At 41.8% G+C, this 26,038-nt stretch overlaps 1 protein-coding gene across 6 annotated transcripts in view; it reads left to right on the top strand.

The window, feature by feature from the left end:
- PDE1C (phosphodiesterase 1C) overlaps positions 1–26,038 on the top strand; it is a 333,742-nt gene that overhangs the window by 113,988 nt on the left and 193,716 nt on the right. The window contains exon 2 of one of the 6 annotated variants that reach the window (XM_042044346.1): positions 12,681–12,707. The exons of the other annotated variants lie outside the window; for them this stretch is intronic. Within the exon in view, the coding sequence (XP_041900280.1) occupies positions 12,681–12,707 (27 nt within the window). The remainder of the gene's footprint in view (positions 1–12,680; positions 12,708–26,038) is intronic. 6 annotated transcript variants of the gene reach the window in all.

Genomic DNA, 26,038 nt, shown 5'->3' on the forward strand with positions numbered 1-26,038 from the left:
GGAGCCTCTGTGAAGGTAGTAGCCACTTCTCCTCTGCAAACACGTTTTCACTAGCTATCCTAGAAACCCATCATCATTCACATTAGTTTCCTCTGTAATGTCTCTGCTCCTGAAGACATGCAGAGTTCTAGGAAGCTTAGAAAAAGAGCATTGGCTCTCCATGAGAAGTTTAAAAGTTGCATTTTCCTAAGAGTGACATTTAATATCTGCCCTGCTAGTGAGGAAGCACTATCAGGACAACAGCAGTCCTGAGTTGCTACACAAAGTAGTGTGGCTAAAAGGCTTGAATAATTTTCAAAATCTACCATGGTGCTGAAGGAGGGGAAAGTTTGGAGGTGAGGATGGGGAAGTGAACCTTCTTTTGGAAAGGGAATACTGTATCTTTGTGTAGAAATTTTTTCTCCCAGTGTTTAGGCTTGCTCAACAGTAATCCAAGTATATCAGATTGTAACCCAGAGTCAGGAAAGGATCTGGCACACACCCATGAGATTTAAAATTCTGCGTCACACCAGCTGTCTGTTAGCAGACAGAGGGGTAGGTTGTATTCGGGGGGAGGATGATTGGAGGGGGAAACAGTAACAAGCAACATTTAGATCTAAAAATAGCAACAACTAGATTTACTTGAGCTTAGGGCTAGATGCAAATTTATTTAGTGACTTCACGCACACAGCTCGTCTAGCCTGATATAATTCCAGCCCATGTTTCTCCTGTCTTCATATTTCACCCAGAGTCAGAAGAATGATTCTCCCTGACCAATTTTCGTGCATGCTATAACATCACAGACCCATCCTGCATGAAAAAAGCTGGACAGCTGTCTGTTTGGCTCCTACAGAATCTGAATATATTACTTTTACCTGGTAGCAATGATTAAAATAAGTTTTTAACCTGTACATGCTTGTTTCTTTCAGGGTCTAACAGCTTTTTGCCACTGGGAGAGTGGAATTCCTGCTAAACAGTATTACGTACTTCATGATCCATCATGATACATCAATATTGCCCATATATGTGCTCTGCAAAGTTCTACTTTGTCTTACTCCAGTACACTCCTTGTTGATTCATTTTCATTGCTTTGTTCTTAGTGAAATGAACAGGATATAGCTAAAGAATGCCTAGTAAAGACTGTGTATCTCCTTTTTCTGAGACATTGTACTAGCAAGGAAGGGGCATCCCACTTGTTGACGTCAGTTGTTGCTGTGTAAACACACTGTGAAGCACATTTATGCTCCAAACAGCGACAGGAGGAATTCTTCCCTATTGGCCCCTCTGATCCCATGGTACACTAAGTGCCACATTGTCTTCCAGTGGGAGAGACTATAGAAGAAGCATGATGAAGTACCAACTATCCTGTACTTTGCAGGTCATCACCTTTACTAATGTCAGAGCTAAATGTTCCATAAGTCATTTGTAGTGGCCAGCTAGATAGCAGAACTCAGGCTAAAAATATATCTATTTTTCAAATAATAAGTATGTGAAAGCCATATACTATAATGGTTTTACTTTTGTCTTTTTTTAAGGATGAATACTGAGAACTGCTCTATATTCTTTTTATACCTTAGGACTTTATTTTCCTGAAATGTACTTTCCTGTAACTGGATTTTTATGAGCCCATGCTTCTCTTGAGAATGTGATTTGTACAAAGTACAAGACAATTAGCTTGTTGTGTACTGTGAAAAAGCAGAATGAGCAGTAGAACACATTCTTTCAAAGTGTTAGATTTTCAGAAGCAAACTAATTTTCCTTTTTACTTCATATTTTTCTTCAGCTGAATCCAGAGCAAGTACAATAGCAGGAGCTTTTTGCTGTTGTTGTGGTTGGTTTTCTTTGCTTGTGGTTTTGGTTGTTTTGTTTGGTCTTTTGCATGAGAAGTGATGGAAAACTGAGTAAATATAGAAGAAGAACTTCAAGATTTCAGTAGTTGTATGGGCTATGTACAAAATCTACATGAGTGAAATCATATTTTTAGACGTTTTTAGAACAAGATTTGCTGACTTCTTTTGTAGTTAAAAAGCCAATTTATTAAAAGCCCAGTCAAGTCTGTTTTCCAATACAAGGCCATTTCACTAGTGAATTTGAATTCACCCTTCTGAGTTGGGGGTACTGAAAACTTTGGTAATACACCTGACGCATTAAGTTGTCCCTGCAGTTTTCCTCTGCTCCTTGCAGATCCTTGTATCTCAGACTGTCTTGCTCAAAACCATCCTAAGCATACAGTATTCAATACAGATCAATTAAGTAAACCTTTCCTATGTTGCTTTTTCTCCTCTTTCAGTATACTGTCTTGGTTTGAAAGGCAGGTGTCTGCTAAGGAAGGCAGAAGCCTCCCCTGGAATGGCAGATGCAACCCCCTTCTCTCCAAGCTATTATAATTTTGAAATCAAGGGGCTTTCAGGCAAAGATGTGGGAAATAGGAATAACAGTTCTTTACTATTACATATCTGTATGTGTATAACCAGTCAAACAAACAATAACTATGGCAGTAACAGCAAACAATCACAAACCCAGTCCCAGCCTTCTCGGCTGTCAGGCCCTTTCCCCTCGGGTGCAGTTCCGCTCGCAGCCGGCAGGGGCGCTGGCGGCTCCCGGTGAGCAGGGCAGGTGCGATGGTTCCCCCGCGGCTGCAGGGGGGCGCTCCGGAGCGAGCTCGGGGAGCACGCGGCACTGGTGGCCTGGGGTCCCGGGAAGGGATGGAACAAAGAAGCTTCATCAACCCCTGGGCAGCTGATCCCGGTGTCCGGCTGGACCTTTGGGAACAGCAGGCTGGAACGGCAGGCTGGAACGGCAGGGACGAGCACAAATCCCGGGTGGTAGACACGATGTATCCAAACGGGGAACCCCCCCGGAGGTCTGGGCGGGCAGGCAGGACGAGCAACGGCGGGGCAGGGCGGCCACAGCCTGGCTCCCAGTGGGGCAGGGAAGGCGGGCTTGGGATCCCGGGGCTTCTCCAGCAGAAAGGAAAAGCAGCCGAAGAAAACAAACTCCCTCTCTGTCCGAATGCAGGAGACAGGAGACCGAACTGCCCACACACCCAGGTGAAACAAAAAAAGCAGCCAGCTCTTTTGTTTTTCTGAAGTACCCGGCCATTTGTGCCCCTGGCAACATGTATGGGCAAAATTCCTTTAACAGGAAAAAAAAAGCCAGGAGAGCTCCTAAAGCCCCAACATATACATACTGTGCCATGGCAAAATACACTGAAGTTAAGTTTCTTCTTCTGATAGCTGGTGGTATTTATTAAAGTTTCAGCAAGCCATGACTGTCCTTTGTTGAAATGAAGCTAAACAAAATTATGTCAGTTGATTATAAATCATTTTTATGTCAGCAGAAAATAAAGTACCTTTAACTAATACAGCTCTCACACTACTGCTTCAATAAAAATATTATAATTGTATATGGTCCTGCCCAAGGTCAGTAGGGGGTTGCTTTTACACTAGCCTTGGGAGATAAGATCAATCCATGGGTTGAGTTTGTAGTGCCAAATAGTTCAAGTCAGTTATATCCTTATTATCTGCAGGATCAGATCTCAAGAGCAACTCCCTTCTTACCAGTCTCCTTTCCCCCTTCTTCTTTCCCCATCTCCATTCTTGACTCCTGCTTTACTAGGGAATTGGTGTCCAGCACTCTGTGTGAAAAATGAAGGAATTTGGACTTGAGTGCAATTAAAGGTCATCAGCTCTCAAGAGAGCATATAGTATAATAACATCATTAACCTCAGTCAGATCATATCCATAACACCTATTTGTAATACCTCTAGGTTCTCTCTGTACTATATGGGTAAAAAAGGGATTTCAGCTATCTTGAGCTTGTACTGCAGAAGAAATTCCTTACTGACTGTGATCACAGAGGCTATTTTGTAAGAAAAATTTAATTCTTTGCCTTTCCAGCTATGATTAATGTCGCGATACGGTCACGAGACAGTCGGCGATGAAAGAGACGGGGCAGATTGCTTGGATGCAATAAGCCGATTTTATTGATACAGGGTTGAGTTTTTATACCTTTCAGTTATATAAGCAGTTATATAAGCAACAATCACTATAACAACCATATCTATGTTTCTTAATAACATTGCAAAACTAGAAGCTAGCACTAACTATCACAGGTACATACCAAGCATGCCTTTTATGCTGACTGTTTCATTACAAGCCTTACTGCCTGCCACGGTTTGCGGCCTAGCAGCGTTAGCGCGTCTACTTCTGACATGAGTTTAGCAGTGCTCTCACTTCTGTTTTCTAGCTGCATCTCCACAGATTAACATCTACTCAGTACATGTATTAGACATGAAATGAGCAAGTACGAAACTGGTTTCTATGCCACAGTTAAGAGCCCTACAATGGCAAAAGGTCACAGCTAAGCAGAGGAATCACAAGAGATGTCAATTGATCATGTCCTAATGACTGAAATAATTTTTGGAGATGCAGCTGTAAGTTTCTTTTTTGTTGTTCTTAAGAAAACTCAGTAGTTAAGACTGGTGAAATCCAATGGTCAGCCAGATGAACTAAAGTTTATTAAAATAGTATTTTTCTTGGTCAAAATCGGAGTATATTTTCTGGCTTTGAATTATTTAAATACATTGTTTACTAATTGTGACCTGTTGTGTTTCTCAACTGTCTTGTTTCCATTTCTACTGAAATTATTCTACCAGTTTCAGGTTGTGAATGCTTCTTTTCTTTGTGTACCTCCACCATGCATACCCATACTTCAGAGCACACAGGCTTTTCTAATCTGCTTCAAATGACACAAGTGACTGCCTCATCCTGTCATGATTTCAGGATGTCCCCATGTAGTTCAGGGCCCAATTTAAAATGATTTCCCTTGCTTGTTAAAAATTCCACATAAACCCTCCATCAAACTTCAAGTATCAGCTGAAATCTTGCCTTCTTTCCTCACCCACTTCTTACTATTTCTTCTCCTCTGCTGTAAATAGTCTCTGAGATTGTATTGTTTTTAACTTAGCACGGTATTCTGGTAAAAAGCCCACGTGAAAGAAAAAACAAGTTACTTTTTTTTGGTTATTATTGACTGGAATGTGAGTAAAGCAAGAAAGGGGATCATTCTGTTTAAATTAAAGAATTAAAAACCCGTCAGGAACTGATGGCATTATACCATCAGTATAGTCTAGTCATCTCAGCATATTTCTGAGTTCTGGTCAGGGCTCCCATGGGATCTTGTGCTTTGGCAGATGCTGTAGACTGTGCTGTGAGATTGGGGTTCTGTGAGTTGATTTATATTTGGTTATTAATATAGACTTTGGTAATGTAACATAAATGCATCACTAATCCTGTGGTGATTATGATTATTTGGTAATAATCATCACTACGTGATTGAGAATATTGAGCTGCTGGGAGAGAAGATTTTCAATATAAGTGATCCTGTCAGTCAACTTGATCTGAGCCTACAGCCACATCTCCTTTGGAGTGATGCACAGAGGGATGGTGCCTACCCCCAGTACAAACTGTTACGCCCCCCTGCAATATGACCAGAGATGGCACCTGAGCTTGCAAGCTGGGAAATGCTCTTAAATCCTTCTGTCTAGACATGGTCACCAAGAGAAAATCATGGGATATCTTGACCCATGAGTTGGAAGGGCTTGGAGACAAAAGCAGTAAATATGGATTGTGGTTGGCTCTTACAGAAAAAGGTAGTGGAGGGATATCAGTCAGAAAAATCATACCAGTGGGTAAAAAAGGAGCAGAAAAAATCTTCCAGATTTGACTTGTAGACAGACATTTTTCACTTTTGCCAGATTTCATTGTTTACATCACTATTTGTTTGCTAAAGTACAAAATAGGATTTCAGTAGTGTTAAAACCAGTTTTAGTATCAGAAGCCCAGCTCTGACAGGAAAGAAAGGAAAAGAATCTGAGAGAATGTGCATGTTACGAGATGGATATTTCACTCCAGTAAAGTGGCTTTTTTCTCTGTTTCCAAATGAGCTCGTCATAGGAGCCCTGCAGGGAAGCAGAGATTAATAGCCCTAGCTTGTGTGAGCTATGGATGTAGTAGGACTCCAATATTAAAGGACATTATTGTGTGCTTTTGTTAACAGATGACTAAGCTCCCCCCTCATATCTTACACATGCTAATTATAAAGCTTTTTAAATATAGGAGGAAAAGTCCTTCTTTCTCCTTGAGCCTATGAACAACTAATTTCAAGTATTCGCTTGTGGCAACTTGTCCTGGGGTGATGTTATGAAGCCGCTTTATTCCTTAACCATCTGCTCAATGCCCAAGGATGCTGTGCCTTTAAGGTGGACCCGGGGGGTGGGGCCGTGGGACGCGGGGTTCGGGTGGGTTCAATGGCTCAGCCCAACTGCTCGGGGGCTGTGGGGCTTGGCAGGGCTCGGGAGGGAGTGCGCCGGGAGCGCTGTGCTGTTTTTTGGGTTTCTTTTGTGTTCCGGACAAAGGTTCTGTTGGTTTTTCTTGTGCTTTTTTCCCCTTTCCTTCTCCTTGCCTCAATGCCTCCCTTCCCTCCTCGCCGGTCCGGGGAGCCTGCGAGTGGCCCCGTCTGGTCTGAGCCCACGTGTCTGTTCCCTCTCCGGGAATTTGTTGTATTTTGAGGTTGTGTTTTGTCCCCCCCCCCCCCCCCGGTTCTACCCTGTTTTGTTTGTGTGCTAATAAACAGTTTGTTTTTTCCACTTTCACTAGCTGTGACCCACTTGTCTTATTGGTGGAGGAAAAGGGGAGGCCCTTTTCCCTTCGGAGGAGACACTCATTCCGGAGCATTTCCTCCTGAAGTTTTGTCTCCAAAACTGAGACATAAATGTTTTCCTAAACAATTGTGGTTCCTCTGAAGAAGTAGCTTTTGCAAAATGATCCTTTTCAGGCAGGAGGAACACTCCCTTTTCTCTAATCATTCCCTTTTCTCTAATCGGTGTCAGTGACAACACTAAGGGTATGGCAGGCAAGCTCTGATGAAGCTTGCTGCATCAGCTGAAGAAGTTAATGTACTGGTTGTTTTTCCTCTCTGGTTCCACTGCAGAGTGAGCACTAAGGAGTATACCTCAGATTCAGCAGTACAAAACCTGGCATCTTTGCTAAAAGTCACCATTGTTGGCAGTTGAAGCCAAAAGGTTGAACTTTGCACTGAAGCAACTGATGCCCAGAGGCGTCCTCGTGTCTGCCAGCCGGGCTGTGAGGGTGCAAACCTGTTGGCAGGGCATCGCATACAAGGCAGCTGCCGGCAATAACTTTTTAAACCACTGCAGCAGATTCATTTTTTGCTAGTCTCTTGGTGCCCTAAGAAGTTGTTGCCCTCTTTTTCACTAAGAAGCACAGATCCAGCCTGAAAATACATGTTGTGCTAGATCTAGGCTTACACACTCTCAGCTGTTGGTACAAAGAGAGCACAGGCCACTGAGTTTTAGGGACTTCAGAAGATCTACCTGGCTTGTTAAACTGCTTTGACCAACTCTGTGTACACTTTGAACCCGTTGCAATGGCCAAGCAAAACAAAACACATTAGATGAAGCCACTCTGAGGGCTGATTGTGAGCTTCAGCCTTAAAATTGAGCTATTCCACCATCTCAGCAGGCTAAGGACATTCTTCTGGCACTTGTCATTCCTGAGCTGGGAAGTATCAAGCTATTGAAAAGGGTCATCTGCATTCTAATGTGGGTACCTTAGGCCATCAATCACACATCCACCAGCTGGTGGCCTACCTCTGATCCCTGCACTGAACATAGAAGCCTGCAGAGATTTTGCCAAGGGCAGATATAGCCCCCAATCTCTAGCAGAGTGTGAGCAGAGCATGAGATTCTCATTAACTTTCAAATTTTAGTATAGATTTTCAAGGATGAAACTAGGCAAAGATCCTCCTATTACTTCTGCAGCACCCACAGTTTTATCCATCTTTTGAAAAGATGCCATTAAGACCAAACCCTGTGAAATGAATGTGGAATAACACCATATTAACCAAACCACTATTATGAGTAAAAAAAATATTAAGTGTTTAGGTAATTTTTCAGAGGCTGTGTAGGAGTGAAATAGCAATTCACATAGGTAGTTGATATTATGAGTTGTATGATTATGGGGCAAAACCAGGTCAGCTGATAGAGTTACTAAATTCCCCCAACCCTTCTGTCCTCACTTCTCTGTACCTACTCAGTTGTATTAACTCACTCAACTCTCTCAGAAGACTAAGGTCTGAGAACATTGCTACCAAGTGCAGGCACAGATTTTGTGTGTTCCTATTGTATTCTCTTCATTTCCAGGTTCCTAAGTGCAGAGGAAGGCCAGGAGCTTTTTTGCAAAAACTCAAATGTATTGTTACTTGGGCTCAAGTCATGAATTGTTGTGCAAAACCCTGTATAGCTAAAACCACAACCCTGAAGAGCTAACAAATGGGAAAGTTCTGAAGAGAAAGTACAGGAAAAAGCAATTTGGCTGAGGTGCACTGGAATTAAATGGCAAAAGTAGAAACATAACCCTGAGAACAGACAACCTTGAAGAAGTTGAAGAGCATCAAAGCACAAAGAAAAATTTTATATGTCTATTTATTTCAATGGGAATTGAGTGGCCATACAGCTGTAGTTAGCTACATCTTCTTGATGATTAATTACCTCCAAAAATCTGTCCTAATTTTATTTTGGGCCAGTATACTGTCTTATTTCTCTGGCTACAAGAAGGATTCATCCTCAGAAGAGGAGATACTGAAATAGTTGGCTCAACATTCTTGTTAACTTTATGGTTTTTGAGTTAAAAAATTTCATCTTACCCACCACTTCAATTACAAAATATCTATTTTTAAGTGTCTTACTGGTTTTGTTTTTTTTTTTTTTAAATTAGGCTCTAGCAGCTGTCTTGTACTAGGATTCACTTACTTCATATTACACTTGTGCACATGTAACTGCATTAAGTTCAGTGAAGTTATTTTTAGTTTACACTGGTTGTATAGGGCCTACCTAGTGTGAGTCACCTGCTAATTCTCTTCAGCATGAAAAGAAATCTACTTTGTTCTAATTAATTATTTTTAGTGTAAGCTAAATACAAACCTCTGAATAATACATTCCACAGCAGGTAGCAGGAACTGAGTGGATGTGGCAGTCCGAGCATGATGTGTGCAGTGAGAAAAGAAACTTACACAGATTTGGTAATACCAACAAACCTCTTTTCAGGCATGAGCACAGGATAGCCCACAGATGTGGGAACCTGTAACATTACCTCCTTTAAATCTCTCATTCTTTCTCTCCTGGGAAGGAGGTATAGCTTGGGTTTCTTCAAAAAATCAGAAGTCCCTTGAGCTTGACTGGAAGGGTGCTTGTTTCCAGGTTTATCCTAGAGCATCTGCTAAAAGCAATTTTGTAGCTAGTTCCTCTCTTCATAGGTTCATCCTGGGGACATAAATCAAGATATCTTGTCCCACATATTTTTTTTTTAATACAAAACCCCTCAAAAATAACAAAATAACCCCAAAAAAATACAAACAAAAACCCCACAAACCCAAGCAAACCTAAATCCATCCCCCTCTAGTTTCCTCTTGTTAATGCACACATGGTTGCTGATTTAAGCCAGTCTCTGATGATGGCTGTGGTGTTAAAGAAGTACTTTCTAATTCCTTTGTTTCCAATGGTCTCATTTAATAGTAGTCATGTCTAAGTGGTGGCTTGTAACCATAAGTAAGATAGATGTTGACACTGTGTTTCCAAAAGCAAACTGAATACTATATTTACAAACAGTTATATGTTATCAACACCATCATTTTGTAATGTTGGTGAGTAGCAGTGTTAGACCTTGTTTTTGAAATGCTGAAAGTTCAAGCATACAGAACTTTTTTCCTGGATATCAGAATTTGCTAATGGTGTTCCTTTTAAAGTATGTGCATACAGTAGTGATATTGAATCTATAAACAAGGATTCCTCTAGTTATATTGTCTTCAAGTGTAAAATGCAAATTCAGTGCTTGGAAATGCAGTCACTAACTTGGTACATGTAAACCTTAACTGACTGGACTGCAGGTGTGGAAACAACAACAATAAAAAACTGTATATATGTTTTTTAAAATTTCTATGACTTAGGCAAATTCTTTTTTACCTAGTACTGTCATCAGTGATAGTACAGCTTTCTAATGTATTAAAAATATTCTTGAATGAAAGGAACATTAAAGGTGTAACTCATCAGAAAAGTCATGTGATTAATCAAATGTAAAGAACACCCTAAGACTGGAGTTAATGAATTGTATCTTTGCTCAAATGGCTGAAAGAGAAACATTTTATAATATTACATGAAAGTCACTACCCAGTGAAGGGAAAAATAGTTCTGGCAGTGTTGGAATAAACCATAAGAGCCTCTCAGGGGAAAGAATTAACTTGCAAATAATTTCATTTGAAAACTTAAACAAATTTGGATTTCTTGGGAATATAGTCTTTTAATTAGTGTGGATCGGAATGGCCAATCAGGTAGGGTATTTTCAGCAGGTTTTTTTGCCAGAAAACATAATGAAGTTCTGTATTTGTCAGAATATAAACTTCCTAATGCACAGTCTTCAAAACAAAAGTTCTACTTTTCACCCTTCTGAAATGAAAATGAAAGATTTTCATAGAGTAAGATTTGTCCAGTTGTTTCTGCTTTTATGTGTCAACATTCTTAATGTCAGTAAGCTATAAACTTCATAATGCTATGAATATTTGCTCTTTTATTCCTTTGCATCATTTCAAGTTTAAATAAGTAATTCTTCACACAGTAAATTGTAAATGAAATATTTTTTCATTTACAGCTATTTAGTATTTTTATGATTCCAACATGGTCAGAATATAGAAGTGGGTACAACCACGAGTAGAATTTGTAAAGATATTTGTTGGATGAAACATTTTACAGTCAGGGGACATTATTCATGGCTCTTTTTAACTAGAAAATGGCACTACATTCCTTTATGCCGTGTTTCTTATTTATAAGGAAAATTATTCCTTGTTTGGGTTTTCTAGGCCCACCCTAGCCACAATTTTCCATGTACAGTAGTATCAGAGAAGGAAAAGCAAACTTGATGCTAATAGCTGTACACCTATTTTAACACTATTACCTACACATTGAAAATGTTGGGAATGTTTCTTAGTGTATTGCTAAGTAACAGGGCATACCTCATCACAGTCCACATTGAAACTTGTTTCAGTCACGGCTTGTGAAGTTTAAAGATCATTAATTTTACTTTAAAACATAAAAGCAGAGCTGAGTTAAAGTAAATCAATGCCCTGTTTTGCCAGCCTCTGTGCAAAGCCTTTGGAAACAGCTGCAGAAACAGCAGCTCACAAACAACATACAATGCTGATACACCCCTGCAGGTAACTGTATAGCCACATAGATAGCTATGCAGAAAGGCATGTATTGCCTTTTTGTGTATTGCCTTACTCTGTGCATTGGCAGCCTGTGTCATTGCCTGCTGTTGAAGACAAAATGCACCATGGTAAGAAGAGTAAGAGGTTTACAGCCTTTGCTGTAATTAATGTGGTGTAAGTATTGGGGTGGAGAAGAGGTCCTGTATGCTTATCTACCCTTGCCATTGAATTGTTAAAAAACCCGGTATTTACAGACAAAAACTTTTTAACTAATTCAGGTTAGAAAGTGGTATGTTTATTATGCCAGCGGGTGGCACGGGAGTTGCCTCCTAGAGACGTGCCAGCCGCTTACATGGTTATTTGCCTTTTATTTATTTTACAAAGTGTTACATATTAATTATATACATATTTTAGCACCTTCCATTTCTGCTTTCTATTAAAATGAGGTTACTAGTCCTTTGTGCATGCACAGTTTTTTTCTTGATTTGGGTCGGTGGTCTTGATTTGAGTCAGTGGTCTTGAAAGATGAAGTCAGGGATTTTTTCATTACCATGAACTTTCTACCTTTTATTGTGGGCAAGCCTTGGCAAGCCTTCTGGAGACGGTCCATACCCCCTGCCTGTATTTAATTATGCAATCTAGGTGCTAGTTATCATTCTATTAGCTTTTTTTGTCCTTATGACAGTTTATTTACTATAAGCCAAGTTTCAGATAGGTACATAACAGTGAATAGCACTATACTTCTTAACTAAATTTTTAACTTTCCGTTAACTTATCTTTCGGTTCAATCAGTACAAGTTGCTTCTAACTTCTAGCTAAAGTTTAACTCTTCATAATCTTGACTCACCATTCCTAGTCCTGGGGTAAGGTTTGTAAGGTCTCAAGACAGGTGCAACTAAGTGAAGCTCTGTGGTGTGGTATGTGGAATTTGTTGGAGTAGAGAACTTGCTGGGATCTAGAGTTTCTTTTTAGAGAGAGACTGTTCTAAAGCCACTGGGGTTTTCTACTGAGTGACCACAGACAATATGGTTGGACACATTTCATCACTCCATGTGAGTGGGATCTTCACAGATCTTATCTTACTGATCTGTTGGATGAGAGACATGAAAATTGCAACTAATAAGTACAAGTAGTTTTCTGACACTTATTCATTTAGAATAAAAATTGTTTTTTTCCTAGTTGCAGCAACCCTTTCTCACAAGAAAGGGCAGTACGTGCATAGAAACAAACACGATTTCTTCTCCTGAATTTAGTGGCAACCACCACTGAGGTTAGTAGAAGGGAAAGGCTACATCAAGTTTGGGACAATCTTATGACAGAAGTGACTTCACTGAATTGCTCCTGATTTCTGATCCTCTCCTTTTTTCCTCCTCGCCTGTGAAGCCTTCTCATCTCAGTTGTATTTTGTTCTTTTCCTGCAGGAGAAAATATAAGAAAACATCACAGAGGTAAGAGTAAATCGCGGAGGACTGGAAGGTATTTGTGAGTCATCTCTCTCTTTTTGTTAGGGGGTTTGAAAGTGGATTTTCCTGTTACCAGGTTGGTAGTTTTTTTCTTTTTTTTCCCGGGGAAATGCTGTTCTACTGATTGTTTCCCCCTTTGAAGGACCATCTGCTGCGGCTCCCAATCTCCTTTGCTGCTAATGGTAGTCCTCCCCTATGATGTTAGTGGTAGTTCTTTCTGAGTAAGGACAGAAATATTTTTCATTGAAGGTGAAATCCTAATAAACATCACACTGTTTCTTCTGCATGATCTGCTGGTTCTAACTTGTATTGCTTGCTTATACTGTAATAACAAAATGAATTGTGGGCTTGTAGAGTTACTAATAATCTGTGCCATTGCAGTAGACTGAAGGAAGATGTGAATTCTGTTGATTAAGAGTCCATATTACAGCCTCCAGATGTAGTTATCTTACTTCTTCCTTGCAGGAGGCAGGCTCAATGGAGGTCTTTGACAGATTAATTTTCTTGCTTTGGAGCCCTTGAGCATGCTGGCAGATAAGCCAATGTGATGATTTGATTGGCTAAGGCATCATAGGCACCATTCCTGTTTGCTATCACCCTTTGCTGAAGATTATGGCTCTAATGCAGCAATGACAGGACAGATTATGTGTGTGCTTGTGTGTCACAGCCACAAGAAACTGAAGTGTGGTGGCTTGAGTCACAGACAGGGTGGGTTTAAGCTATGAGAGTTTAGTGAAAAATACTGATTTGGAGATTTCTGTGCTGATCTGTGTGAAATGGCATTGGATAATGTGAGACACAAGAACAAGTAGAAGGTAAATATGCTCCCAGGTTTTTTTCTAAATGTGGGGCTGACACTGTAGGTTTGTTTGCAGCTGTACTTTTCTCCCCACTTCCCTTGCTGCTGCCATGATTTTTAATTAATTATGAACATTTCTCTGGCCTCAGGTCTTCAGCTGCTGCAAGAAGATTGTTTCCAGCATGAATGGTTGCACTGTGTTTGTGTGTATTTGTGAGTCCCTTGGACTGCTTGCATTGTCAATGCATTGCATTGAGTACTGTAGTGGGTTCAGTTCGTAAACCGGGCAGAAACACCAATTAGGGTGTAGTGGTTTGGTCCAAAATACTCATTACTTACTTATTTACTTTCTGTGAGATAAGAATTAGGAGAAAGCGAAGCAGGCACAAAACTTAAAAGAATATAAAGAAGTTTATTAACAGAACTAAAAGGAAGAGGAAAAAAAATCAGAACACTTCTCCTCCCCCCACCTTTCTCTCTTCTCCCACTGACAATGTAAAAGGACAACCCTTGAGATTTTCAGTCAGTTTCAGTTCACCTAGGGGGAGGAGTCTCTCTTGCTCATGCTATGGAGACATCTCCACAAGAAGTTCTCTCATGGCTTCAGTATCAGAACAAGACAGCTGCCCGGGTTGGTTCTCTGCTTGCATGTGAGAGTCCCTTCCCCCAACTTACAGCTTTCCCCACAACTGCTTTCGAGGGTCCAATCTTGAGCTACTGGGGTACCATTTTAAGGTTGAGCTGTTCAGAAACAAAGGCTCTCTCTGGGAGCATCTTCATCTCTAGGAATAGAGGCCCTCCCCCTTCCCTGGGAGCATCTCTAGGAACAGAGGTCTTCTCCTTCCGATTTGGAGCAAGAGTCCTCATCACTTCCATCTCTCCCTTTTCAAACTTCTCATCAAATTACAGCTGCTTCAGCATTTGCTTATTTCAGCACAGGTACTTTTGCTCACAATTACAATCATTTGCTTATTTCAGCACAGGAACTCTTGCTCACAATTACAATCATTTGCTTGTTTCAGCATAGGTACTTTTGCTCACAAGTACAGTTTGAACGCTCCAACCCCCCATGCTTTCATGAAATTACAATGGGTACTCTGATACATCATAGTCTATCACCACCATAACTTTACAACAGAATTTCAGCTTCTAAGCATCTCCTCTTTCTCCTCCCTCAGGGTTTCAGCTCTTCCTTCTTTACTAACTTTGGTATCTCTATGGTGTTTTCTCGGGAGAGAATTGATGTCTGCAGGCTTCATCTGTTCTGGAGAAAACTTACAGCATTTAAAAAGGGTTAATCTCACCCAGGCCCCACAGCTGGAATTTGCTTATCGCTGTTGATCAGATGATCTTTGCCAGGCAGCAGGCAGCTTCAGCTGAATCTTCGGCCGCACCTTCACAAAAGGTACATTATTAGATACATCTAGCTTATTAAAACTGACCCTAAGATCTCAGGAGTAAGATTTAGTACATTCATTTCCAAAGAGGTGGTGTGGATTTTTTGTGTTGTGGTTTTACTTTTTTTTCCCTCAGGCAGATTTTGGGAATAATTATGGTACAGAAGTGCTTTGTTTTCTCACAAGAGCAGGACTTTGAACATCTGAGCCTCCAATGCCTGGTCAGAAAACCTTTTTTATATTAGTGCTTTTATCAGTACTACTATCAGCAACTACTTATTCCTAATCTTCATTCTGATTCAGAGAATACTTAAACCCATGTTCCCCCTCACCTAGCTACAACCATATCTTCGGAGAGGATATATAACAATTGTCTGAATATAATAGAAATGCTATAGTTAAATCATTACGTGTTTCTGAGGTTATTGCTCTTAATATATACAAATAACTTATTTCTGAGCTGCTGTGCAGCACATACAGATTTCGTGGTGCATTAAATTAATTAAGGTTCAAACCTTTGGAACCTGACTTGACTAATACTTACATAAACCAAGTTTTCAGCTTATTTTAATTCCTGTCTTGTTTAATACAAGCTATTTTTAAAAGAGGAAAAAAATATTTCTGTTCTCTTAAGTTTGTTGTCAGAAACAATGCTTCATGCAGTGGAGACAGTGCTCTTTGGGCTTGTTGATCAGTGATACATTCTAGGCTTGTAGACCATTGTCTTATGAAGCTGATTTTCAGACTCTGGGATGTTAGTAGTAATGAGTGGATAGGATGGAAGTGGTTCTTTCTTGGATTCTTACTTGTTCTTTCTGGGAAAATTCACAGCAGATAGCACTTACTTTGATTTTTAATGAAAAACGAAGTACAATTTTAAGAAGTGAAAGAAACTGACAACATTTCAACAGTTCTGTACATGGAATCTATCTATTCTGATTCTTTTGTCTGCTAAAGGGTGGTTTAAAATTCTAGGCTTTTTTTTCCCTTGCTCTATCAAAACAGATACTACTATAACTGAGTTCCACATGAGCTGGTAATTTCCCTGGAGGTTTTTTCAGCTACCTAATAACATTTATACAAATTCCAGTGGTGCTGAATAAAGACTTCTTCTTCACTTCTGTCTTTTAATGAAGACAGAAATGCTTATCCGGTACTGACTGCAAGAACTGTGTGATCCACACACCAGAATAGAGATGGTGCTGTAATTTACATCTTGTAGTTTTGTGAAAGGAGTCATTGGCTTTGGAGCATCTGGTTAAGCCCTACAAAGTTCAACAGCATGTTGATTTTCATGGGAATACTCAAGGAATGTGCAGGTGCAGAGACTAAGCTATATTCCAACGGCTGCCTAACCAAACTCTTTGTAGGTCACGATTAAGCATAGTGATGAAAAAAAAAAAATTGGACTACAAATGCTGTGTTATGTATGGATGAAGAAAGGAGTTTGATTTCCTGGGTGGCCAGTCCAACATGTTTTGGTAAGAGCTCTTCATATTCTGAAAAGCAATTAGCTTGTTGCTGCTTTTTTGTTAGTCTGGCTAAGCCACAGGAATGGTAGCACTTCAGCTTTCAGATTGCAGTTGTAATTATTTTTTTTCTTTCACCTGGCAATATTGTGAATGTTTTTGGATTGTGGTGACAAACTCTCCTGTAAGTTTCTGCACTAATAAACAGTCAAAGCATCACAGAAATGCAGAATATGTGAAGTTGAAAGGGACCACCACATTGGATGATCTGGTCCAACCTCCCTGCTCAAGCAGGATCATCCTAGAGTACATGACACAGGATTGTGTCCAGATGGTTCTTCAATATCTTCTGCAAGGGAGACTCCACACCCTCTCTGGTCAATCTAATACAGTGTGTGGTTACTGTAGCGGGCTGGGTTTGTAACCGGGCGGAAACACCAATTTAGTGTAGCGGTTTGGTCCAAAATACTCATTACTGTTTATCTTCTGTGAGATAAGAATTAGGAGAAATGCAAAGCAGGCACCAAACTTGAAAGAATATAAAGAAGTTTATTAACAGACCTAAAAGAGGGGAAAAAAAAAATCATACCATACCTTCAGAACTCTCCTCCTCCCCCCACCTTCCTCCCTTCTCCCACTGACAATGTAAAAAGTCAACTGTTGGGGAGGATGAAAGTTTGGTAAGGTATGTAGGCTTGGCAGAAAGGTCTGTGAATGTAGAAGCTGGGGATGAGGTAGAAATGAAAGCAAGTTTTGATATAGAATAAAAGATGTTTTGCTGAAACAGTGATCAATGAGTAACTGAGAAGGCAAAGGTTGGAGATGAGTTGGAAGGAGATTTTTAGGAGCAGGACAAAGGTATGTGATTACAAACAAAGACATGTTTTTCACCAAGTAAATAAGTCTCAAGAAGAGCATAAGTCAATAGAAAACATGTCTTTACCAAAAAGAGAGATATGGCAGGCAAACAAGAAATGTTGATGTAGCAAGAAGAAGAAAGGTCTAAGAATTTTCCACTGTAAGCTTAAATTGTAACTTACTCTTGTGATTGGATAATAATGACTATAATATGGTGATGGTAGTAGCTATGATAGGCTATAGGCAAATGTAAAGGTATTGTGTATGGTGCTTATTGGTTGTTATGTGTTAAGATACTCTGCAAAGAAAAGTATCTAATGCTTTGTAACTTGAACAGAAAGTGGCTTCAGGTATGCCTACAGCTGGAGCTGGCAGCTGTAGGGCTGGCTCTGGATACCCACTCCCTGAAATGCTGTAACTTCGCCTATGCAATAAACAGCTTTCAAGAGAGCCGCCTGAAGTCCAGACATCCTTCGTGAAACTTTCTCTTATAGACAACCCTTAAGATGTTCAGTCTGTCTACCACTTCCATAATAACCTTGTTCAGTCCATTTAGAAAGAGAAGTCTCTTCTTGCTCATGCTATGAAAACATTATCACAACGAGACAGCTGCCCACTTCCAAATATTGTTCAGTCCATTTAGGAAGAGGAGTCTCTGCTCGCATGTGAGTCCCTTCCCCCGACTTGCAGCTTTTCCTGCAACTGCTTTTGAGGGTCTACTCTTGAAGTTTTTGGGGTACAATTTTAAGGTTGAGCTGTTCAGAAACAAGAACAGAGGCCCTTCTTCTTCCCTGGGAGCAAAGGGTCTTCCTCATCTTCATCTTTAGAACTATCTCTGGGAGCATCTCTAGGAACTGAGGTTTCTCCTTTCCCATTTGGAGCCAAAAGTCCTCATCTGGTCCATCTCTCCCTGTCCAAATTTCTCATGAAATTACAGCTGCGTCAGCATCTGCCTATCTCAGCACAGGTGCTTTTGCTTATGAGTTGAACACTCCACCCCCCATATCTTCATGAAATTACAATGGGATACTCTGATATATCATAGCTTCACAACAGACTTTCAGCTTTAAGCATCTCCTCTTTCTCTTCCCTCAGGTTTTCAGCTCTTCACAGCACTAAAAGGGTTAATCTCACCTCAGCCTTGCAGCTGTGTGGCTTACTGGTGTTGGTCACCTGACCTCTGCCAGACAGAGGTGTCACTTTAGCTGAAATCTTGGCCGAAGTGGAGAAGGGCGGGGGGGGGGGGGGGGCGGGGTGGTTCCGAGCTGCTCTGGCTGCCCACAGCCCTGCTGGGGGGGTCATCCTGGAGCCGTGGCCTGGCCCAGCCTGGCCCGAGCAGGGGCTGGGCCCACTGGCCCCTGCTCGGGCCCCGCAGCCACCTGTCCCAGCACTGGAAACGAGAGAGAGAGAGCTGGGGGGGGTTGTCTATTCTTAAGTGCGGATCACGGAGGCGGTCACAACTTTAAGTGGCTTAGAGAATTGTCCATATTCAAACTGGCCATCTGATAGGTTCTATCAGGTCATAGAGGAAGCTGTAAGAAGAACATCACTTCCAAGACTCAGCTTGCTAACCTATGACAGTTACCCACACAGTAAAGAAGTTCTTCCTCATATGCCGGTGGAACTTCCTCGGCATCAGTTTCTGCCCGTTGCCTCTACTCTTACTGCTTGTCACCACTGAGAAGAGCCTGGTTCCACTCTTTTGACACCTTCCTTTCAGATACTTATAGACATTGATAATGTCCCCTCTCAGCTGTCTCTTCTTGAGGCTGAAGAGGCCCATCTCCCTCAGCCTTGTAAGAGATGCTCCAGTCCCTTATCATCATTGTTGCCTTGTACTTGTGGTTATCAAGTTTGCCTTGGTGTTCTGTAACTCAATCCTCCTTGAGCAAGGGAAGGTCTTCCTTCCAAAGTTTGTTACCCTGATTCTTCTGGGTCAGAGATCCCTGAGGGCTGGTCTTGCCAGTGAGGTGGATCTGCCACTCCGCATTCCCTGTTACCAAGGTTCCCCCTCCATTTAGTAACAGGCCCACATTATCTTTTCTTTTCCTTTTTTTATTGATGTATTTGAAGAAGTCTTTCTTGTTGCCCTTGGCATCCTTGGCCAGATTTAATTCCAGATGGGCCTTGGTCTTTCTTGTCTTATTTCTACTTATTCTGGCAATCCCTCTATATTCCTTCAAAATGGTCTGACCATGCTTCCACCTCCTGTGTATTTCCTGTTTATACTTGAGTAATCACAGGAGTACTTTATTCATTTATGTGATTCTCTTGCTCCCTTTACCTGATTTCTTGCTCACTGGGATGCATTGTTCTTGAGCCTAGAGGAAGTGATCCTGGAATATCAACCAGCTCTCTTACTCTTTCCTGCAGAGTCTGTTCCCATATGATTCTTCCTGGGAGATCCCTGAAGAGACTAAAGTTTGCTGTCCTGAACTCTGAGGTGACAATTACTTGCTTCCTCCTTGCCCATTACTGAGCTCCACAGTCTCAGGGCCACTACAGCCAAGGCTGCTCCCAGCCTTCACATCTCCAGCAACTCCTTCCCTGTTTGTTTGTATAAAGTCAAGCAGCACGTCATTCCTTCTTGGATTATCCACTACCTGTGTCAGAAAGTTGTCATCAATGCTTTCCAGGAACCACCTAGACTGTTTGTGTTTTGCTGTGTTGCTTCTCCAGGGGGTAGTTAAGAGACTCCCACAAGAACCAATGCCTGTTTCTTTAAAGCTGCTTCTAGCTGTCTGTAGAAGGCCTTATCCACTTTGTCCTCCTGCTCAGGTGGCCTGTAGCAAACACCCACAGCAATGTCACCCTTACTAGTCTGGTGTTTTTTCCTAATCCGTAAGCTCTCTGCTTGCTCATCGTCCACCCCAAGACAGAGCTCAATACATTCCAAGTGTTGTTGCCCTAAGAAGGCAATTCCACCACTGTGCCTCCCTGGTCTGTCTCTCCTAAACAGGGTGTAGCCCTTCATGACAACATTCCAATCGTTTGAGCTATCCCACTACATCTCCGTAATTGAAATGAGATCAAAGCTCTCTAACTGAACACGGATCTCTAGCTCCTCCTGTTTGTTCCCCATACTGCATGTGTTGGTATACAGGCATTTTATAGAAGTATTTGATTGTGTCAGTATCCCAGTAGGTGTGCAAAGACATGCCCCATAGTCCCCATGCCCAATGTTGGTTATGTCTTCGGCTGCTTGTGCTCAATTAAGATATTCACTCTTAAACTTCCTTTTGCTACTAGCATGGTTGCTATGGTTCTGCCCTTCCAACACTTTATCTCTGTTGAGCCTGGCTATGTTCCTGTTCCCCCTTCAACTCTACATTAAAGCTCTCTCAACTAGCCCTGGTAAGTCCTGACCTAAGATCCTTTATCCCTTTTGAGACATGTGGACTCTGTTTGTTGCCAGGTTCTGTCATATAAACTAACTCATTATCAAAAATCCCAAAATTCTGCTGCTAAGTCCAGTCCTGAAGCCAGATGTTCATCTGCATGATTTTCCTGTTTCTTGCCCCATCATTCTCTCAATTGGCAGGACAGAAAGGAACAACTTGGGTTTCAGATTCCTTGACCAGTTGTCCCAAGGCCCTGAGGCCTCTCTTGATTGACTGCAGCCTTCTTGTTCAGACCTCAGCAGTGCCTACCAGGAAAACCAGTAGAAGGTAATAATCAGTGGGCAGTACCAAGCTGGGAAGTTTCTTTGTTGTGTCCCTTAGCTGGGTCACAGAGGCTCAACACACCTCCCTATGTGTTGGATCTGGTTAGCATATTGGGCCCTCCATTCCTCTTAAAAGGGAGTCACCAATGACTACTACCCTTTTTTAAGTCTTACTTGGGGAGGTTGTTATGTGAGTGGTAGGCTGCCATGCCCTAGGCAACCCCTCCATTCCAGAAGAACCTTAATCCACATTCTCATTTCCCTGCTCAGATTCTAGGGCCTTATACGTATTGTATAAGGGCACATAGGAAGGTGAGGTAGGTCGAGAAGGGATTTGCCTGCAACCCCAACCAGAAACCCTTTTCTACTCCCCTCCGTCTCTAAGCTCCCTTCCTTCTCCTTGATGGTGAGAGGGTAGGGGATCTGTTGCTTCTTGTGAAGTGAATGGTTGGGCGCATTTGTCCAAAGCATGGTATAGTGCAGCTTCACCATCAATTTCATCCTCAGTCACTAATACTTAGTATTTCTATTTCATCTCTCAGCTCGCCACTAGGTTGAGCAGATCATTGACCTGATCGCACCTCACACAGCTGTTGTCTCTGCTGCCCTCTGAGAGCAGCACCAGGCTATGGAACACCCTGCAGAGTAAGACCTGGACCCTGCATGCTTTTGTGGGTGCTCCCTCTGGATTGCCACATCCCTTCTGGTGTGTGCAGTGGAAGAAACTTTTATCTGACTGGACAGCATACCTGAGCTCTGTTGGCAAGGGTGATGACCACTGAGATAACTGCTTGAGCTGGCAGTGCCTCAGCATCCTTCCTGTTCACCCTACCTGTGCAAACTGCCATGCTGTGCCCTGGCTGATACACCATGCTCTGTTTGCCACACTCCTGGTCGCTTGAGCTCCTGGGGGTGGCTTATCTATGCGTAGGAGTGGGTGCTCTCTCTGCTGGCCCTGCCCACACTGAGTCAGAGCTGCATCTCTTTCTGCTTTAGTAACAAGGTCTTGCCTTGGTATGAGGCAACGACACCAACAATTTGCTCTATTTCATGTTATAACTTCAATTTTAATGACTCATGATGTGTAAAAAACTCGAGCACCTATCTATTTATTGACAGAGCTTAAAGACACCAAGGATTGAAGTGACAGTAAGTATCAATAATCAGCCACCTTGTTGCTATCTCAAGCAGTGCTGCCTTTTGATGGCTGTTTTATAAAAAAGCTGTCAAGTTGAACAAGATTAATTAATCTTCAGTCCGATTCTAAAGCTTGTAGAGGTTGGGGGGCTAGAAGGCTGACAAGCACGGCACTTTCCAGAGATGAGAGCTTTATCCACAGAGGCTGAATGACTCTGCTGTCAGCATGCACAGCAGTCACCTAGAGGAGGGCAGTGCTGGAGATCATTCAGTGTTGGGGTGTGGAAGGATTGTCATGGCTACCTCACATTCACACCTGTAAGCTGTGAATATCAGTGTGCAGGTACAAGGATACCTGGAACAGATGAGTCTGTCCTGTTTTTAAAGCAAAATGTAAATTATCTGGAGGCCCCAACAGTTTCCAGAGGAGAGTATTCATGTGAAGAAAATCCCGAACACCTGAAGGTTTTGACTCATTTGGGACCAAACCCAAAGAGAAGTTTAGTGATTGCAGAAACAGTCTCTCCTAAATCTCTCAGGAATTTTTGAATGACCAATTCCAGTGCAGTTCATTTCAGTTTATTTCAGTTTCATTTCACCCTATTTCTCAGCTGGATAGTCTGAACACTGGGAGTACAGTGTCCCAGTTATTCTGTCTGTGGGAGCCTATTGGCAGGCCAACATTATGCTTTTTGTCAAGGTCCTTGAGAAGCCATAAGTGGTCATCAACATCATCTCTCACATTTTTATTCTCTAAAAAGCGATGGTCAGCCTTTACTTATCAACATGGCTGTTCCAGTTTGGTCAAATTTAGAGATATATCCTCTGAGAGAAGGAACAACCACCCCTCCCCCCACCAGGTTGGAGGGGGGGGGAATTTCCTCAAAGGAAAGAGATAAAAACTATTTATTTAACAAACACATGGGAAAAGGATAATAATGCTAAACAATAAAATCTTTTGCTGTGAAGAAAAAACCTGGGAAAGTGTTAGAGTCCTCCCTTTGGTCTCCTTGGAGCTGGGGCTTGGCTCAGGGCCAGGCCCTCTGTGCTTGGTGGAAAGTCCTCCCAATGTGTTCTGATACTGAAGCAATCCACGGAAAAAGGGAAAAATCCGAAATTCCAGGGAAGGGAGAAAAAGTTCAACTGTCAGTCTCTCTCTGGAGAAGAAGAAGAAGAAACCAAAAGAAAAAAACTGGCTGAAAGCTGGCTGGGAAAAAGAAGTCGCTATCTCTGTGTGACCTTGAACAAGCTGCAAACTGCTTTGAAAAAGTTCTGCTTGGGTTTTTTTCCTTCCCCCTCTCAGGCTCAGTTTAAAGGCATAGAAAGGCACAAGAATTAATTTCTGGGCATAGGGCAGCGATATGGGATACACATCATAAAGTCACCCCAAGACAATGGCCCTTGATACTCTGCTCTTATCTGAATTCAGAACTGAAATATCTTCAACAGAAAACATAAGTAAAGCTAGATTTTCCTTATAATTTTTCCAGTAACTTTAATTTGGGGTGAATTGAAAGAATAAATTTAAGGTATTTCTGAACTGCATCTTTATTATGTTTAATGCTTAAATTTAAGTATGTTAGTAAGAGTTGCACAGTGGTTAGACTTGGAGACTAGACTCCTCTCTCAGGTGGTTTGGAACCTCTTCAGGACAGGTAAAAAAAATTACAGAAGGCAGTACAGAATCTTACAGATGTTTGAATCCTCCAGGGTTTGTCACATCATTAGCAAAGGCAGTTTCCTCTGCTATGTGCAGCTATAAAGTTGTGAACTGCTTCTGTTAATCTAGTGTTGGAAACATGGGTGGCTCTGTGAAAACCTGCACACTGTGTACAGAGCTGCACATAAAGAAATTGTGACTGCAAAAGGTCTAGGTGAAAAAGATGACAAATTTCTCCAATCTTTTAATCTGAAAGGAGGTGTTAAAAGTTGAGAGAGAAGCAAAAGCAGGAATAATATAAGCTTAAATAATATTAAACTGTTTTGTCTTCTAGCATAACACTTCAGTAGGGCTGCGGTTATCATCTGGATTGACATAGTTTGAGAGTGAATGTGGGACTTGCTTGGTGATACAAATGGTAAAGTTCTATTTGCTAAAGAAATGAGGAAAATGAGGTAAACAAAGACATGGCTTGCTTTTTCAGATGCAGACTTTGTGATACATATATGTAACTGCCCATTCATAATTTGGAAAACTATTTTGTTATAGTAAGAGCGGACCTTACAGCATTCACCTGTCTCTTCTTCCAGCTGTTTGTTGAAAAGATGTAATTATGAGAGCATGGTTCTTCAAACCATCTTATGCACACTGATTCAATAGAAGCTTACATTCTGAAATAGGAATATGCTAGCCAGGCATCAGGTTTTATGAGCATATGGCAGGTTTGTCTCTGTGGAAGAATTTCAACTTCAGGAATGAATGTAGTAACATTAAGGAAAGCATGAACTCAATAGAAAACACAAAAATATGTAGTATTTCTGCTTTGAACTAAAATTTGCTTTGAACTACTATTATTAATGTTTATAAATGATAAGCATTTTCAGCAGATTAAGAAATGAAACCCATGTTTTGGTCATGAATATACAGAGACTTCTTCCAAATGCTGCTAGATTTGTATTGCTAAGCTGCCCAGCTCTGCGGAGTTCCATGCCAGAGCGCGGGGTGTCGCAATCTCCAAACAGCGTCTCCACAGCTAAGCTGCTCGGCAGGATCTGCTGAATACACTCACACACGTGCATATGCACAAACGCACGGATAGCTTCCGTAATAAAGTCAATGGCAAGGAGATAGGAAGGGTCCTTGCATAGATTTCCACAGAAAGCAGTTTATTGCTGCTGCCTGTGAAGGTTTCTAGAGGCAAATGACCCAGAACACGTGAGAACTCAGGCTTAAGTACGGGGGTGTACCAGGAGCCAACTGGGGAAGCAGAACTGGGGTAGATTACCATAACCAAACATAGCATTCTGGGAGAGGCTTCTTTTCCTCACCATGACCGTGACAGAACTATCTGGTATTAGGGACTGTCTTATCGAGAATTCTCTCTGTCCCTGTACCACAGTCCAACTGGCCACCACAACTCCTCTTTTCTGTATTAATTAAAAAGCCTTTCCCAGAGATCCCAGAACCAAACGCCCCAAACAACCAAACATACATAAAGTAACAAAACCAATCAGAAACACCCACAACCCATTGTCCCAACAAGTCTTCAAATCCTTCAGGGTATTTTTTCTCTGGACCCTGGTATGGATGCTCTCACAGAGGGGGGTAGTCTTTGCCAGGGTCTGTTTTGGCTGCAGTAGAGTTCAAGCCTCGGCTGCCAGTGGTATTGGGAACATCCAGAGGATGGTGGCGGGACAAATGCTGGGTTTCCTGATGCACTGTTGGTTGGCAGGTGTTTCTGCTAGAGTTTTAAACAGAGTTAAAAATCTGCAATTTTCGGGGGGGGGGAGGCCTTCCATTCCCTCCCTCTTTACATTCCCCTTTCTTTATTAACTAAGCTGAAAAAAAAAAAAAAGGGAATGGTAACAGGGGTATGGGAGCACATTAGTGGTGTAAAACCGACCTAGTCGCAGCTCTGGTTGTGGGACGGCAGGTCAGTGTCTGCGGTGGAGATTTGCATCATCTCTATCTCTAGGCTGTGCTTCTTTGGTCTTTGGGTTGTTCTGCATCAACTCCAGGCACAGCTGTGTCTTTGGGAGCAGTGTTTGCTGGGCCAGTGTAAGGCTTTATGTTCTTGCCTGGAAGCCACCTTGGGCCTGACAGTGTTGATACACAGGCATACGCCCTCCCCCAGGTTATTAAAGGAAAAGGGCCCAGTATTTGTTGGCTTTCAGGATCTTTGATCAGCACCGGTGGCTTCTCATTGAGCTTAGCTTGGGCCGAATTGGAGAAGTGCCAGAATACAGGGGCGTTTGGCTCTGTGGATGAGCAGTTTAGAAAATTTATCGTGAAAAGGGCTTTACAGAGCCTCTCAATAGGAGAACTGGTCTCT

Source organism: Corvus kubaryi, unplaced genomic scaffold (assembly GCF_017639235.1).
Source record: "Corvus kubaryi isolate FWS band 111438036 unplaced genomic scaffold, C.kubaryi_AGA036_p1.0 37398, whole genome shotgun sequence".
NCBI lineage: Eukaryota > Metazoa > Chordata > Aves > Passeriformes > Corvidae > Corvus > Corvus kubaryi.